The sequence below is a fragment of the Sylvia atricapilla genome, chromosome 5, assembly GCF_009819655.1.
Source record: "Sylvia atricapilla isolate bSylAtr1 chromosome 5, bSylAtr1.pri, whole genome shotgun sequence".
NCBI lineage: Eukaryota > Metazoa > Chordata > Aves > Passeriformes > Sylviidae > Sylvia > Sylvia atricapilla.
In genome coordinates, this window is record NC_089144.1 from 33,056,940 (window position 1) to 33,075,857 (window position 18,918).

Here is an 18,918-nt window from a genome sequence, read left to right on the forward strand (position 1 = left end):
GTACTTAGGCAAGGCAATTACAAACTGTTCAGTGCCAAGCACTGTGGCAAGCATTGCTTTAGGCAATAGACTTCAGAACTACAATTCATATATGAAATATTTAGACTTTACTGGCTGTAGAATATTTTTTACAGAAACAAAATTATAATATCAACAGTACAAACCTGATGCTTATGAGGAACTGTTCCAAGCAGGGGATATTTATAGTTGGATCAGCCATTGCCTTTATCCAAAGAGTGCAAAGACAGGAATTCATAGTAGTACTCAGCCTATGACAAAATAAATGAAAAATCTATATTTTAATTGTATTCACAGAAAAAAAACCTATTGAGCACATAAACTACAACAGAAAAAATACTACACTTTTCATATGCCATTCACTGGATTAGTTTCTATAATTTCCCTGAGTGCTTCCTCACCTAAACATAATTTTCAGGTAATTTCCTCTTATTTCATAGATTGCAAGTGACCATACAGTAATCAGGATGCAGCATATCAGCAAGGAAAATGGCATGCACATAGGGGACAAATGTTACACAGAGAAGACATTTTTTACAACCCTCACCATTCATCTGGCAGACAACAAAAATATCTGAACACTAAGCTCATTCTTAAAGCTGTTTTTCTGGGCAGAATCCTCTTGGTGAGGATCTGACTGGTGAGCCTGCCTGTACCATGAGTGCAGTTGAAAGGGCGTGGGCACATAAAGGGTGGCATGAGATTATCCAGGCTTGCTCTTGGTTGACCTACACAGCACAGCACATTGCCTTGGGCAAACAGCACCAGGCAGAGAGTAGCACACTGCTGGAGAACCATGCCAGGACACATATCTTGTTTACAGCTCTGACACGCCTTGTCCAACCCCAGTCCATTACATCGTTCCAAGGGTGAGCCGAGAGCTCTCTACCAAGCTGGCTTCATGTCGCTCATTAACAGCAACATCAGTGATCTGTGTTGGCGATCCCTAGAAAGTGTCCAACATGGTTTTAAAAACTACTTTCCACTACCTTAATCCTACCTCTGATAAACCCTTCATTGTGGCACAGATTGTAGGCTCTGGTATTCTGTCCATAGGAGCCTGGCCTCTCTGTTGGGTCATCTGTTCAAGATTTCTTCACATTTGAAGCAAAGTGTCACCATGGGTCTGCAGGGGGCTGTACACACCACGTACACCTGAGGTATGCACCTTAGCCAGTCACTAAAGGCTTCCATTACTGTCAATAGCACAACTGCTGGTGTGTAGACCAAGTGGAAATGAAACTTTTATGTTAAATTGTGGCCTCTTGTCCATCATGAAGCATATAAGGGATTACAGGTAATTCTATCTGCTGGTCAGGTAAGTGCTTGACACCTTAGTATAGGCGCTGGTAACAATGTGCTCCCATCTACTCGCTGACAGTAGACAGTACTGTCTGTCATCTTTATCTAAAAACAGTGTAGCAAAGAGAGATTAAAGCCAAATTTGGGCTGAAAAATGATAGCTGCTTTATGTTTATAAGATATCTGTCCATGTCCTTAGTCAGAACAAGGTCCTTTTCTCCTGCCAGTATCCTGCTCCCTAGCACAAGAAGGACATGGACTTAGTGGAATGAGGCCAGTGAATGGCCAAAGATGATCAAGGGACTGGAGTGTCTTATGTATGTGGAGAGGTTCGAGAGCTGGGAGTATTCAGCCTGGAGAGGCTTATGGGGGGATCTAATTAGAGTGTATAAATAGCTGATACGGGGGGTGTAAAGAAGATGGACCCTGGCTCTGCTCGGTGGTAACCAGTGACAGGACAAGAGGCAATAGGCACAATACAGAAAATTCTGTTGGAAACTGAGAAAACACCTTTTAATATGCAGGTGACTGAGCACTGGCACAGGTTGTCCAAAGTAAGTAGAGGCTTCCTTTGTGAAAATGTTCAAAACCCAACTCAACACAGTCCTGAACAAATGGCTCTAGATGATACTGCTTGAACAGAGGGTTGAACTAGATCATTGAGGTCAGACTGTCTGGTCTCAGATCAGCCTCAGCCCTTCACGGATTCCGTGCTCTGCTAACTTGAGCAGAAGGCCTGGCAGGGTGTGAGAGGCCATGTCCCTTAGGTCCTGATGACACCAGAAGAGCACTCATGACGTGGGTGAAAGGTTTTACGAAATTCCTGATCAGCCCTGCGCACATTCACTTGCTCTGTAGGCACAGTAAGGAGACCCCATACCAGAGAGGAGATAGCATGAGGGCTACACTCCACATGCATCTTCAGAGGGCGTTGTGTGCACAGAGACCTCAGAGGGACTGCAAAACAATACGGAAACAATGAAAGTTTTAATGGGGTTTAAACCCATGGGATTAAATGTGTGAGGGAGAGAGGACATGGAGAGAAGCAGTTAAACCAGAGTGAAAAATGAAGTCTGGGGTAATGTTCCAATGCTGCTTTTAATTAAAGACATTTTTCCAATACAATATACCATGCCAAATATGCAAACCATACATAAAGTTAGATTGTTAACATTTTTGTTTTCAATAAAACTTTGGTTTAGAAATAATTATAGTGCTCCACACATCTGTTAGAATAGTGCAGTGAGTCAAGCCCACCACGGTCTGTTTCTCATTGGTTAGCTTTGATGTTTGGTTGTATCTAACCAGGTCTAATGAGTTATGACCTAAGATATTAAAACATTATGTTCTTACTAGTCTGTAAACAACAACTGGTACTAGACCAAATAGCTCCCACCCATATTTCCATTGCAGACACACTGCTGCAGAAGGTCAGCTTGTGAGCCAGATTCCAATATGTCAAAAGGACTGGAATCCCATTTCTGAGCTGATTTTCTAGCCCTAAGGATAAAGGCAAAAAGAAAATTCCCTGTGCAAAGGGTCATTGCTGCATGAGCCTCATACTCACGCTGCTCAAGGAAGTAATTTCTTCTAACCAGGAAGATAAAGGTATAACAGCATTTAGTGCCCTGAGGCAGGAGCATGTTTCTGATGGCACGTTAAAAGATGAAAGACATTGCACAAGCAACAGCCTGCTCAGAAGGAAGCCGACATATTGCACTGTGGGGCGGGATAGCTGCTCTCACCATGTTATCTGCAAGGTTTGTATGTTCGACTTGAGGCTTGAGATTTACCAGAAACTGAACTTCTTGAAATGATAGCATCTAAGAGCTGAACAACCTCAGTAGATCCAGCTAGCCAAACTTCAATGTCCTTGCTGCAGAATACGTTTTGCAAATATATGTGCTGGATTAAATTGGTTAAATTTTGACATAAAAGTATATATACAAAATCTCAGTATAGGGAGTGCACAATGAAGCAGAGTATTTTAACTCTCCAAAATCTGTGAATCTGAAACATGATTTGATTGCCATAAAACCCTATCTATTTGGAGAAAATCTGTCTTGACACAAACCCTATCAAATATCCAGTATTGTCCCACTGTAATTGGAGTTATTGCAAATTAACTGCATTAATCATCAGACTGAAAAGCAAACAACATGCTCTCAGCAATATTTACCATGCTCCAGCCTACCATGAAATTAGTGATGATGGTTAATTGAAGATACAGGGCTGTGCAATAAATATTTTTATCGACTACCGTAATTTATGCTGTAAGTGGTCATTGTGAGTGACCTGGCAGTGAGAGCAAAATTTGCTTGGATATTGTGGGCAGATAAAGGGAAAAAACTCATAATCTGTAATCCCTTTTCCTTATAAAGGCGCTCTTGTTTTTTTGGTGTTTCTTGGGGTTTTTTTTAAAGCCAGCCTATTACCTCTGTGGTATGTGAAGGTCTAAATTTGGTAGTGAGCTAATCTTAGAGAAACAGTGTTGTCAAAGGTGGTGAAGAAATTGGGTTTGCATTGAATTGCTGATCATTGACAATTGCACACTTTGCATGACAAAGGACTTTCAGCTTGACTTCAGGAAGCACCCAAGGAGGAGTATGCTTTACTTCTATGGAAAATCTTTGTTTGAGATCCTCAGAAACTGAGGCAAGGACCCTGCAGACCTTGTTGAACACTCTGGGAGTTGGGGCTTTCAGGCAGCAGGTAGCCCCAACGAGCTGCCCTTTAACTGTTCCCATGTGGGTAAGCCCTCAGCAGAGGAGGAAATTTCACTTTAGGCAAATAATTCCTTGGTCGGGATTAACTTTTATGGACTTTGAATGGCTGTTTTCTATAATCAGAGGAATTTAAAAGGTTATAAAAATAACGAAGCCTCTAACCAATATGTAGCAAACATCTGTCGCAGTTCGGTTTTAAAATGATGTTACAGTTAAAATTCCTACAGATCTCCCTTCCTTGGTTCAAGATCTACTGCATTGAATTCTCTTATCATTCGAATGCCATGTTGTTTCTGCCTGTTTTTTTCCTTTATATTTAATCAGAGAATTCATGATAATATGCTTTATGTTTTCTTCATTTTATGTGATTAGACATAGAATTGTAGTACCTTAAGCAAAGCAGAGTAGCTTGAACTGTTGTATGTCACAGTTCAATAACCTAATGAAATCTGCACCCTTTCTAATTAAGAAGCAAATGTATGTTAGCTTTGGAAGTAGATGTAAGAATTAACCTATGTTTTCTTCTCATTATTTTAAAGAGATCAGTGCTGAATGTTCTGTTATGAATTAAATTACAAATATATTTTAATGTCAGTGTTTCTCTATTTAAAGAAAGAAACACATCAAAGCAAGTTTCTTTTTTATCCCAGAATATTTCTGGCTATGCACACTCTAGAAGATTCTACCCTGCATTATCCATAGCAGATGCTCACAGCTGCATATGCCATAAATAAAGTCACAAAGTGAGACAATGTATGTATTTGTTAGGTGTTTACAGATGGACCATTGCTTCTCCAAGATATTAACTGCATTATGTCAGAGAAGTTGGTCTGGTTCCAAGATGAGGCATGAAGCAAAGTAAGATGAATTCCAACAAAAGATTATCCATACTCTGCATACCAGGCTATTGAAGGAGCCTGGCCAGAGTAGGAATATGTACATATATGTGAACATTTTGTTACTGCAGTGCAGTCTAGACACTGCTGTAATGAACAACATAATGAGGCTTCCTTAGACAAGCAGATAATAAAGTGTCTGCCTACAGACTGTCTATTTTTGTGCTAGGTACAGAACCTGTTAATTGGTCCTGTCACAGAGTGGGTAAACCATTTTTCACACCTCAGTGTAACACTCAGAAACTTGCTGTCAGCCTCAAGAGGTAGACCTGAAATGGGAGGCATGCTCAACAACATGAAGTGATACCAAAACCAGCTCTGAGAAAATCAGATTACACAGAAGACAGGATAACCTGACTGTCTTCCAGCATCAGCTGCTAAGGGTATGGGAATGGACTGAAGCAGCAGGGTTAAAAAAACAGAGATGCACACAAAAGGAGGAATGGAGATTTTTGGTGTTTCAAAGAAATAAAAAAAAAGGACACAAACTAGAACTCAGAGAAATGGGCAACATCAAAGAAAAATACATTATGTGGCAGTAGTAATTAGACAATGCTGTGGCGAAATGCTCACAAATCTGTAGAGCCTCTTCTATGGGCGCTTTCTTCACATTAAGGAAATTGTGGCAGACTGAAGAAAATCCATGCACAAAAAGAAGAACTTTTTAACAATAGAATGCATCCCTGCATGAAACTTTCAACAATAACTACTTGTGGTTTCAATGGTTTAGCAGAATGGTATAAAAACTCTCTGATTTTGCCAGCGAAGATGACTAACTGGTGCTTAATGTCTCCTGTGCATTCAGCTGTGGATGGCAGATCAGGTCCTCCAACAGAATGATTTATGAAATTGGGAAAGTGAAATTTATTGTTTGCTTTTAAAAGAAGCCTCAGATTTTGAAAGGTGATATTACAGGCTTCCAAGAATTCTTTGCACTGTGGAGATGGACTGAAATCTTAGCAGAATACATCAGCTTTCCTCCAAACAATGACAAAATTAGTTTCTATAAAGATAGCTAACATGAAAAAAATCACTGTCAAGAAGCTTGGTGAGGTCGAAAAAATCACTGTCAAGAAGCTTGGTGAGGTCACAACACAATAGATTTTGATTGTATTTAGCACTGTTTCTGGCAGTTGTCTGCTCTTTGGGAGACATGGGAGACAAGGCAGCTACTCAGTCATTTTGAGCAAATATTTCTCCCACCAGACCCTGAGGTCTGGGAGGCACTCTAGCATTTGAAGCAATCTTTGAAACCAATGCCAGGCTGGAAGCTGAAGGGCTTGCTAGGAAGACTGGGCTTTGAGAGGAACAGAGGTGATAAAAGAAAAATCCAAGTACACCAGCAGAGCATTAACTCTGAGGTCATCATCATTGCCAAAAAAGCAGGCTCCTGAGACGAGGGACAAATAAAAGCCTTGTACACATTCCTGTCCATCACTGCCTGCTAATGACAATATGTTTGTTTTAGATCAGAGGCATTCCTTGATGCAAGCAGGTACCTGCAGTGCGGACAGTGGGGCTGTTGCACCAGGCTAGAGCTTGGAGATCCAGGTTAAGTACAAGCATGTAGAGACAAAGGCATGTGGCATGCACCATCTTTTTAAAACAGTCACAGTTTACAGATCCTCAATTACCAAAGTCGGGGAGTCTCTCACTCCTCTATCTTGCTTTATTTGGAAACAAAGAAAGTGAAATAGCTCAACTTCACATATTTTGAGCTTTTTTTGTTCATTTAACACATTTTATGGAATGCATTTTAGAACAGCTTCACTAGAGCCAGTTTTGAAAAAAAATAAGCTAAAAGAAGACAAATCACTAAGGTTTTGACAAACATGCACAGTTAATTACATCTTGAAAATTTATAGCAAGGAATGATATTTCTCTGCATGAACCAGGCCTGGTGCATGAGCTTCCTTTAAATGTTTTCTCTTATGTCTTACAATGAAATCAGATAATTCTGCTTTGGGGAAGGGGAGAGAAGCAAACAGAATACCTGAAAGAGAAATATCATTAAGAGTTCAGATTTAAAGTAAATAAAAGACACAAAAGCCTTTGCTATCTACAAATATTCAACACAAGATATTGCTCTGGTATCCTGAAAATTGATAAAGGCTATTCTGAAAAGTTAGTTCTTGTTCCAGCACAGCAAGGTCTAATTTATTCTGTGTTCACCTAGGAAAATATTAGTGCTCTCTCTGGTGGACATTTCATGATCATGGACGTTCAAAATACCAGTCTCCCAAAGCTAATAAAAAAGGAGAAAATTATTACTGCTCTTAGAGAAAAAAAATACAAATACTGTCTCATCAGGTTACATCCTAGGAAAATAAGTGTTTGCACAGTCTGCAACTGCCACCTGCAACACTTTTATCTGGCTCCATCTACACTGAGAAAACCTCACAGGGTTCCTTTTCTCCCCCTCACAGCTTGAAAAGTAACTGTATAGCTTGGTTGGCTGATCCTGGGGGGACATCCTTAGATTATAGTCTATTTACAGTTTCAGGCTTTGGATGGATTTATTGATAATTAATAATTACCCTGAAAATTCTTCACAGAGACCATAAATAATTTCAATAAAACCTTTACAATTCAGGAAAGTGATTGCACTAACAAGTATTTAGGCTAGTTATGATGGGGATCTGAACAGACACTATATTTAGTTAAACAGGAATAGTTTTAAAAGCACAAATGTAAACCTTAGAGATGGTGGCTCATCTGAGTGATGAGAGAAAGCTCACAGATGAAGAATAAGCGAATCCACCTCTTGATGGTGTAAACATGGATAATACATACAGATTCATTTTGGCCATGCTTCAAACTCCAACCCTTTGTTCTTAAGCCTCACAGAATAGCTTTGAAGCTGGGCATAAGCTCCTCTAGCACAACCATTACCAAAGAACAACCTTCTGATTATGATCTCATGAAAGTGTAATCAATTACTTACACAAGTTAAAAGCGTGGCAAACAGCAAAGGTCACATAATTGGCCTTTATTGAGTCCATGTGTTTCAATCTTGGCTTTAACTGGCACTCCTGCATAATAAATATAAATATTTCTCTTCAAAACGTCAGCAGCGAACTTTCTCAAAACTTATGAAACCTCACAGCAGCTTCTGTCAGATTGGGTTCTTCAGGGCTTCAAAGAGGGGTGCTTCCATTTTTGTGTATCCACGTGACAGAAAGTTTGCAGCACCTCTGACTGAGAGTTTGTTTATTGCCCAGCAGATATTGGTCTTCAGTCTTATTTCACAGGAAGATAAGCGCTTAAATTTTGAAAACTTGCAAAAATTCAATTCCATCCTGATTAGTCATTAGGGGAGACTTCCTTAACACTGCTCTCTTTTAATACCTACTATGTGGATTTTCAATTTCCTTTTTCTGTGAAAATTCAGAGTAATTTTTTTTCCTGTTTCATAGGGTGTCATTGATCAAAGTAAATTCTCGATCCTACTGTGAAAGAACTAAATTCACCACTAAGAGTTTGCTCAGTGTATATGAAAAGGAACTTTTGTCTTTGCAGTTGTATTGAAATCACACAGATTTTTCTGAATTCACTGAAGACTGCTAAATGAATGCATATTGCTGTCATATTTCCATGTGCTATAGAGGCCTCCACATAGTTCTGTCCTCCATAACTCTATCTGGAATTATTCAAAGATGGACTTCTCTTCAGAGTAAAACAAGGAAGTATAATCTTATCCCAAGTTTCTTATGGGAAACTGAACAGGTTCTACAAACAGTTTTTCTGTCTTACGGAGTGTTTTTTTCCATAGGCAGGGTCAGCACAGCTTCATCCCTAGGTTACAGTACCAGCCTCAAAGGTCCAGTCTTTTGAGCTAAGGTCCAGTGTTTTCCCAGCATTTAAAAGAAGTATCTTTTAAAAAACCAGCTCATCCTTGACATCCTGTACACCCAAAAGACAGAGACCAGCACTTGCAGAATGAAGTTCAACCCAGCTAGAATCTGATCTACCTGCTGTCTTGAACCACCTTTCTTTCCCTCCCTGGCTGCAGGTGGAGTCTATCTGCTGCACAGGCATCTTCACAAGGCCTGGACTCTGCTGACTTGACACAGGGTCAAGCTGAGATTCCAGATAAACCTTTTAAACACACTTGTAGAAATAAGTCCTATTAAGAAAGGCAGGAAGTTTATTTTGGGAAATCTGCATCCTTCTGTTGTGGTTTTTTTAAATTCTGGATAATGTGACCAATCCTGTGTCAGTCTAAATCCTGAGATGGAGGGCCAGCAGCAGAAATTTCCCCAGAAGAATCTTGCAGAGACCCTAACAGAGAAAATGCAAGAGGGACAGCAGCCTCAGCAATGAATGTGTGGGCTTCCCCAAGCACAAATATACTTGTGGTGAAAACCAAGGAGGAGTCTAACAACAGCTAAATCTGCACTCGGCTATAAGACAACTGTCCCATCTGGGATGCAAGAGTTTTGCTAAGACAGGTGATTTAATTTATTCCCTGATGAATATCTATGGTAAATCTGGTCTGCTCTTGTAGACTGGGACCAAATTGTCCTTTTTGCTGCTTGAATACATTCCAGATATGTTAACAATCTCTAATTTCTTCTGGACTCGTAGGCTGCTGGAGATTCCCCAAATACCCTGAGTAAGTTTTTATTGACAAATGAAGTGAGCAGTACTGGGCTGAGTGGGGTCCACAGTATTTTCAGGAAGAAAAAAACCTCTGGAGGGAAACCATGTCCCACACCACAAACCTTGTTGAGCGATCAGGTCTGCTCTCTACATCACTACAAGGCACAGAAAAGGCTAAAGAACCTTGGTATGATCCAGCACCTACTCTAAATCAGGAGGGGGGAAAGACCTCACTGCACTTACTTCAGTGTTTGCAATCAGGGAAAGGAACGCATGTAAACCTAGTGACAGTTTCTGTTGGAGTTGTTTGGTTTGGGAAAAGGTGGGAAAGCAAAAGATTGTACAAGAATTTGCAGAGGTGGTGAGCTTTTTACCCCCAGGTTACCCTTCCTCCTGCCTGGAAACTCTCAGATTCCTTGTCCTTTGAAGTATTTCCTAATAAATATAATTTAATGTATTTTTACTTTTTGATTGTATTTTAAAATTATGAGAAACCCCTTACTTTTGGATGAAAAAAGGTATTATATAAGTAAAATATGCATGTAAAAATGTTTTACATCTTCTAATTCTAGTGTCAGGTGATTTATAGAATCATAGAATGAAAGTGGCATCATGATACTATAAAAATAAAGTTTACTTTACTGTGAATATTTGACAAGACAACTAAAAAGGGACTACACTGAGACAATTCAAATGTGAATACTGTCAGTGGGCAGGATATGGTGCAGACAGTCCCATCAAAGGAAAGTTACAGTTACATCAAGTAAAAATGTGAAACCCATGGTTCTTGATGTGATGAAAGCTTCTAATTTTTGCCTTTTAGGATCAGTATAAGCTGGTCCTGTATCTAATACCAACACATCACAGGTCTGATCAGAGAGAATCAACATGTTGGATTACAAGCTTTCAGCTACCCTCCCTTGCCAATACAGAAATCAGATCATGCCTATGCAATATAAATAGAGGTTCCTGTGCAAAACTGGAAGGAAGGAGGTAAGAAAGAAAAGCCAGCACAAACAACAACAACAACAACAACAAAATAAACAAACAACAACAACAACAACAACAAAACCCCCAAAAACAAACAAACAAACCACAAAAAACCCCCCAAAAAACAAGATCAATCAAGGTAGCTGCCAACACGCTCTGCTGGCAAATTAATTCCCAGCTCTTAATATGTCTATGCATATCATCTGTTGCTTGTGATTACAAACCCAGATAACTGTATTTTGCCCATTCTTCCTCTCTGACAGTGTGCTCTGCTGTGCAACCTGCCTGTTCTCCCTGACAGTCTCTGAGGAATATTGCAGCCACACAACTGCTTGCAGAAACCATATGTATCTGTGGCTTCACAATGGCAAAATAAATCTGTTTCAACCTGGTTACTCAAATAGATTCTGTTTCAACAGCTCAATTTATTTCCCAAAACTTCTGTAAGACAACTAGGTAGGGATCCAACTTTGCAAAATGAAACCAGTGTTTGCTGCAGTTCAAAAGCAACAGGTTAAGTTGGTACTTGAACTCCTTGCTGAATGTGTTCAGTGGACTTGATGATTTGCCTGGTAGGTTTTAAGTCTCAGATTCCCATTGACTATCTCAATATTCACATATTTACAAGTTGAGGGCAAGTAGAAAATGTTGCAGGGAGACCTTAACTTCTGTTCATTAAAAAGTTGAGATTTGTCCATGTCTTCCACGTGTTCTGAGAAAGATTAGGTTCATAATCACAGTACTAAAAGCTCTGTTCTCTGATGGTCAGGATGGTCCAAGAGCCTGCCTTCAGCTTCTCTGGACAGCTGTCACTGCAAAGGCTGGCTCTCTGGCTCTTGCTGCTGGTATCTGTCCTTTAGTGCTCAGAGCTGGTGATAGATCTTCTAATTAGTGGGCTGCTGTTTGGGGGTTTATTTTGCCTGGTGATGGGCCAAAACTTGAGACTGGGAGATTGCCAGGTTTGATGTCAGGCATATTTATTTCCTTTAGGATCAGCTGGCTTTAGCTGGCTTTTTATCCAGACAAAGGGGAAACTCCAGAGGATTTGAGGGACCAGCTCTGAAAGCAGTGTTTGGTCTTCAAGTTATTTATTGAAGTATTTAGCACTGATGACAGCAAGTGCTGAAGCAGCTCAAAGGCAATCGCCCATTTTTCCTTGTATGGCCAAAAAAAGATGGACTCCACCAGCTGGTTGGAAAACAAAGCAAACTTTCATTGTAGATGCAAAATAACCCAGGGTTTTCTTGTTGCATGGCTGGGGGGGGGGGCGGAAAATTCCACTCCAAACCTTTGCATGTCATTGCTAAGGTGTTCTATGAACAGACTAAGATTCTACATGGAACCTGTGGTCCTGTGGTGGACTTCAGGTATCATAGCTGGGTAAAGCCTCTTACAGCCTCTTTACAACAGTATCAGTGTCTTTGCTTTATTTATATCACTGTTTTTGAGGCAGATTTTGGGCTGCTGCTTCACTGAGAGTATGAGACCTAGGACTGACCTCTGAGGTGGACCACTAGCAACTGCTCTCCAGTTTGAGCAATGTACCTTGCTTAAGCAAGTGCCACTTTCTCACTTCTTCAGCTGCAGTGTAGTGGGAGGCAGTGCTGAAGGCCTGGGCTGCATCAGGCACAGCCCTGCCAGCCAGTCGAGGTGGGATTACATTTCCACTGCATCTGGGCTATGGTTTGATGCAGTGAAGAGCTTGGCCACAAATAAACTGTCAAAAACTTCCCAGCAAAACAAAAGGTCCAATATGGTAAAAGACACTAGTACAAATAAAGTAGAATCTTTCAGATGGTGGAATTTGTACAGAAAAATATAAATAAAAGAAAAACAAACCCTAACAAGCCAAGCATAAACCCAGAGGAAGGCAAAACAGAAGAGGCTTTGAGATGCATTTTCTTGAAAGCTTTAAAAATTATAATCATTGTTCTGTGCTAGGGTATTCAGCTCTTGAAATTCTGTTCAACATGATGCAAATATCTACTACATATCAATTTTGAAAATGCTAGGGCATACCATATTCCTCACATATCAGCACGCCCTAGGAAGGGTGTGATTTCTTACATTTGTTTTATATGTACATAATCCACTTGGTTAGAATCAAGTCAATGATGGTTGTAGCTACCCCAAAAAAACCTCTTTGGAAAGCAAGAGAAGATGTTAAATACATTAAAAATTCTTCCAGTTAGCTCAGTTAGCTCTCATTTTTGTTAGTGCTTTCTCTATAGCATTACTTGTTAATGGCGTTAACTTTAGATCACTAAGAATGTACCTGTGGAACTGTCTGTAAAAAGAGGTGATGTTGCCAGAAAACATTTTCACTTCCACAAACAGGAAAGCAACACAGGGGAAAGCAATACAAGAGGAAACCCTGGATTTTCTATTTCAGAAAAATTGTTAGTAACACAGGGAGTGAAATCTGTAAATTTTCACAAAATCTAGTCTTGAAAGTTGGGGTGTCCTTGTTAGTTCCAATGCGTTTCAACAGTTATGTTGTACATTGCAGCCACTACTGTAAAAGTAGTGAAAATAATTTATGTCTTTAGCTTTTTTTGCTGTTGTTAAAAATGGATTATTTATAGAAATTATAAACAATGAAAATCTTGAAGAATTGTTTACTTAACATAGGTTTACACTGCTGTGTAAAAGAATAATTGTGTAGTTTACACACATGCCATGTAAATTACTATGGAAACCAGATGCAGCTTACACTATACGGTGCCTTGTAACTCATCTCTGCCGAGCAATAAATCCCTCCTTTTCTTCTTGGCAAAACTTTGAGAAATTTTACTGCTGTTTTCTATCAGCAGATGGAACAGATGGCTGGCACATGCCTGCTTTACTAAGAAAGTGGGATCTCTGCAGTATTACTTTGATCCCTGGTGGCATGTCTACAACACTGAGACGCAAAATACCACAGCGGAGCAGAATCTAAATATTAAAGGTTTGGAGCTGTGCTCTTGATATGAGAACCCCCTGTCTAAAAATCATGCTCACAGTATGTAAACATCTTCACATTCCACATGGAAGTTTTGGTACAGAGGTCAGAAAACAAAGTATTTCCCCGGGCTGGTGACATGAAAGTACAGTGGAGGTACCACTGATAATCACAAGAGTGTGAGTTTACGCAATTACATTGACCAAACTTTGAGGAGAGCCATACTTTTATTGGAAAAAATCTCCTAGATTTTGCATATTAAACATTTTTTAAGCTGAAAAGCATCACTGTAATGACTGGTTGCATACAAGATACATTAAAAAATCAGCAGTTTCTTTGAAGAAAAGTTTCCTTTGAAGAATTAGGTGTTGAAATTCAATACTTTTTGGTTTCTTTCAGTTTATCAGGGAAATAGCCATGTTTGACTGGAGCACCTTATTACACCACTAATGCCTTAAAACTGGTGGTCTTTTAGCTTCACTCTGAGCAAGGAAACAAATCTTCTCCTAGCAAAATTGAAGATTACATTTTGTCCATCTTAAATAAATAATATTTATAATATAATATTTACAATATAATATTTATAATATAATATAAATAATATTTATATTATTTATTTTATTTATGGTCAGGCTACATCTCAGCAATATGAGACAATTTCAGAGAACTCAGGTGAGCTATTCAGGGCTAATGGTCAAATTGCTGAGATCAGAGTCAACCTCCAAGAGCTGTTAACTATACAGCATTCCTGACCTTCACTTTAGAACATACAGAAATGATGCTAGAAAATGCACTGAAGACATACATTCCCTCTTTCTCAGAGGTGAGTGTCTTTTTGATTTACTCAAGGTTATCAATAACTCTTTGAGACCTATTTCAGACGTCACATCATGGGCATGCATTCAACCATGCACCAGGAGAGGAGCTGTGGGGTGGGTACTCATTACAGGGCAGAGGGGAAAGTGAGCTGCTACAATAATTCATCTGACCCCAATACTTCTCCCATATCTGAAAGGAAGAAAGCAGCCTGGGCAGGCTATGGCCCAGATTGACTATTTCTGTGGATCAGGCCAGAGAATGCTACACAAGAAAAATTCCAACTTGCTTTTTGGTTTCTTTTTTTCACCTCCTGTCTATTAAATCAACTGGGCTGCTTCTCTGTCACTGGGCACTTACTGTCTGGGCAATAATCAACCTTTTTTTAACATGGTTCTCTCCCACCAATACTCTCCCAGATGTGAACTTAATTTTACAGCTGTCAGAATTCCCACTGAAAGTTAAAAATACATGGTGGGTTTTGTGGATTTGGAGATTAAATACTTGTCATAAATTCCTAAATGCTGTAGAGATGATGTTATCACTGAAATCTTTGGTAACTTCCACTAGTGGACGCAGTAAAACGTTACAGCATTAATCAGGTGTAATCTTCACTGTGAAGATTTTTAGCTCAATCTTCTACAGAGGACAAGACCACTAAAAGTCATTGTATTTTCTTTTGCAAAAACCATCCAGAAGACAGCCAAGAAGCACACCAGTGAGCTCTAGTGGTTACATAGATGCATATTATCACTGATTTTTTTCTTTTTTAAACCTTTCAGTTCAAAGAACAATCTTTGTAACTGTCAATTTACACAGATTACATTTCTTTTCTAAAGAGAACATAGCATCTTTAATGTTATGCTTTAATTTACAGGTAGAAGCACAAAGTGCATCAAAACTTGGCAATCCCGTTTTGCAGTATTTTAACATTCTTGTCAGTCCTGGTGCATCCTGATTTCAACTAGCAAAAAACATATACATTCAGCACCCTCAGACCCTTAAATTTTGTATTTCCCCTTATATTTCTTAATAATTAATTAGAAATAATGGACTATGAATTAAAAGTAAATAATGCTTTTCTTTGGTTAATGCTTTCTAGTGAAAACTATTTTTGATTGTTTGCTTGTCAAACAAAATTGTTTTCACATAAAATGTATTCAGGACACAAAGGCCACTGCATCAGAAGCATAACACCTAAATGTAGTGTGTTTCAAGCACTTCTGTTTACACAGAATACAGATGTAATCTAGTCCTTAAAATATGCCTTTTAACAAGACATTTTCGAGTTAGAATATTCAGCCGTGTAAGACTGAGAAGCATTGCCACTCACTTGGTTGGATTATTTACTCACCTCGAACTTGGATCATCATTTATCCCAGGAGCAGGTAGACGGGATATCTATCTATCTATCTATCTATCTATCTATCTATCTATCTATCTATCTATCTATCTACAGGATATTTATACATGCTAAGGTGCCCTGTTGGGACCCAAGTGTGGTGGGTTGACCTTGTCTGGCTGCCAGACACCCACTCAGCTGCTCTCTCACTCCCCCATCTTGCTGATATCAGGACTAGGAACCATGTAATGTCATAGACAGGATCTCCTACACCTATCCAGGAGAAGCCTTATGTCTGTAGACCCAAAAAGGGTCTAGCTGCTGCTAGATGTGAGGCATATACTACTGAGAGCGCCCCCCAATCTTGAAGTCCCAGAAAAACATCTTCACATTTCAAGTGGAATACGGGGTGAAGTGGTCCATAAGGTACAAGACTCACAGAAAAATTATTTCAGTTTTACCAAATGGGAAACAACAGATATTTTACAGAAAGTAGTCTAGTACTTCAGCATTTCAAATGCCTTTCCTTTCAAAAAATTCTAGTTGCCATTTCTTTTCTGTCTTCCTTTCTTGCTTCTCTCTCCCCTTTTTCTTCTCTTTTTTTACCCTCTCCCTCTCTTCTCTCTTCCTCTTGTCTTCCCTTCCACTTCTCATTTTCCCTTCCCTGAATTACGAATTTTCCAAAAAACTACAGAATAAAGGTAGCAAGTTTTTAGCACTTCCCTGGATGTGTTAATGGAAACTTCTAAGAATGTGTGTACTTAAAACGAAAATAGAACACTGGAAAAAAGTAAAAATGTACTAATTTCTTCCTCTCATGAAATATTGGAAATTCTGGAGAAACACAGAATTTTTTAAACCATTTAAGTATTTCACTTACTTAAAGTGAATGCTTTGTCTAAGAAGTATTCGGTAAACCAGAAAATAGGAGAAGGACTAATGGGTTAAACACCTTTGCAGCTGCTCAGAACTCATCCTGCAAGTGGCATCAAGCAGAACATTTTCCTATTATGTCTTTGAGCCTGTGACTCTTCTCACTGAAATCAGTGTTGGAATCACCTTTTCCTAATGATCTACCTGTAGGCAGCAAAGGAGGGAGAGGAGAACACAAGGAGGAGATAGAAGAGAAGGACAGCGTTCAGTCTAACATCTTGATCACCCATTCAAAAAAGAGCTAGTTTTATCACCAACAGCAGCTGAAGCTGGCAGAGAAATGGAGCAGGAATTACAGTCCCAAAAGACGCTAATTATTTCTAGGTATTTTCGCCAACCCTTTGTTTACAAAATTGTTTTCTCTGTAAAGTATGATAAGAACACCAAAGACCTAGAGCAAGCCACTTAGCCTTTGTGAGTAAGTTTTGTCTCTCCATATTCACCTTCCACTCTGGAGGAGGGGGTGAAGCACTTTCTAAACCCAAAGGCTTTGTGAGGACAGCAAAAAATTGCGAGGGTGTCAGACAACACCTTGAAGCCAAACAATTCCTGTAAATACAGTACTTTCAAACAACCAAAACCACAGCCAAATTTGTGAAACAGCAATTAGCTGAATTATACAATCAGTGTTTAAATGTAAACATTGTTCCATCTCTGCCAAGTTCTTTATTGTATAAAGTCAATGTTCAGCATTGTAAAAATGAAATAATTTTATCCACGACTTTATGCCATCATGTTTTTTCTGTATCCATGATAATGTACACTAACAAGTTCCAGCTTTATGCAAATTCAGCATATGTTGTCAGTGTGTCAAATCATACATATGTTTCTTCACAAAAATATGCCACAGATTCTTACATTTTCAACAAAAGAATCCAACAGGATTCAATAAACTGCAGATTTATGTGGTTTTGCAATTTAACTTGGTAAAATTAAGTCTACAGAAGAGAAATGCTATTTACTAGAACTACAAATTAAGCCTACACGTTTAGTTCATAGAGATCAATGAAGAGCCCGTACTGTACGTCCATAAGCTAAAGAAAGTCGAAAGAAAACTGCATCCACGTAACTACCGTCCGGTACAAAATTTTCCGGCAAGTGCAGGCGACTGGGGCGTTCCTGGTGAGCTCTGTCTCACGCCTCGCCAGCCTGCGGGTTCCCTGGCGCCCGAGCAGCCCGCCGCTCCTACGCACCTTACACCCAGCCCCTTCCCAGCGCGCTTTCCCAGCCATCCCAACGCAATTCCCGCTCCTCCCCGAGCCACCCCCAGCCCGCGCCTCGGACTCCCGCACCCAGGGCTGCCCCAGCACGCCTCGGAGAGGGCTTCCTCAACTATTCCAAGGCCGAACCACCTGCCCGGGTTTACAGAGCGGCCTCCGCCCCTGGCCGCGGCCCCGTCTCGGCACCTACCCGTCCCGTTGCCTGCCAAGTGAAATTCATGGCGTGGATGCCGACGGGGATGGCGGGCATCCTCTGCTGGGCTTTCCTAAAGTCGTGGGTGAACGGAGCCATCTTCCCCTCGGACACGATCAGAATATCCTCCTCGAAGCCTGCGGAAGGCAAAGGGGCGCAATGCGCGGCAGCCCCGCCGGGCCGGGCTCGGCTCCGGGCTCCCGCCCGCCGCTCTGGGGGCGGCGGCCGCACTTACCGATGAGCACCCGCGCTTGCTGGGCGTCGATCCACAAGTAGAGGGTGTCGGGCTGGCGCGGCGCGGCCCGCAGGCTGCAGAGGCTGAGGGCGCCGCAGAGCAGCGCGGCACAGCACAGCCGCCCCGCCGGGGCCATGCTCCCGCACCGCCCGCCCGGGGCTCGCCGGCTCCGCCGCCGCTCCGGCCGCGCCGCGCTCCCTCTGCCGCGGGGCGGCCCCGGCGGGGCGGGCACGGGGTGGGCGGCGGGCGGCGCCGCGGGCGGCCGGGAGCGCGGCGCTCGCACGGTCCTTCCCCCGCCGCGGAGGGCGGTCAGCGCTCCACGCCCGGGGCTGCGGTGGCCGCCCACTGCCGCAGGAGCGGAGCCGAGAGCCGGGACCGTGACCCGCACCCGTTCTGTCACGCGGGAGCCGTGACACGGCAGGGTCGCCGCCCCGCCGCGCGTCCCGGCCCCTCCCTGTGTTCACTCTCCCCCAGGGGCACCCCGGCGCTCCGGCCGGCAGTGGCACCACCGTCACAAATGAGTCGCTGCAGATACTCGTGTCTGCGTGAAGAAACGAAGTTTGTGGGTAGCCGTCCCCCTGGCACCCGCGGGGCCTGAGTCAGAGATGGGGGGAGCATCACCCAAGTGGCAAGTGTGTGCAGTGGGAGGCCGTGGCTTCAGAGGGGACCGGCGGAGCTGGACAGATAAGGCCCTAAAGCGAGCC

The 18,918-nt window shown here is 41.4% G+C and overlaps 1 protein-coding gene across 1 annotated transcript in view; it reads right to left on the reverse strand.

Annotated features, from left to right (window-relative positions):
* WIF1 (WNT inhibitory factor 1) overlaps positions 1-18,388 on the reverse strand; it is a 37,972-nt gene extending 19,584 nt beyond the window's left edge. The window contains 3 exon segments of the mRNA XM_066319122.1: positions 156-269; positions 17,977-18,116; positions 18,215-18,388. Of these exon segments, the coding sequence (XP_066175219.1) occupies positions 156-269; positions 17,977-18,116; positions 18,215-18,350 (390 nt within the window). The 5' untranslated portion in view covers positions 18,351-18,388.
* Between the last annotated feature and the right edge of the window lie 530 nt (positions 18,389-18,918).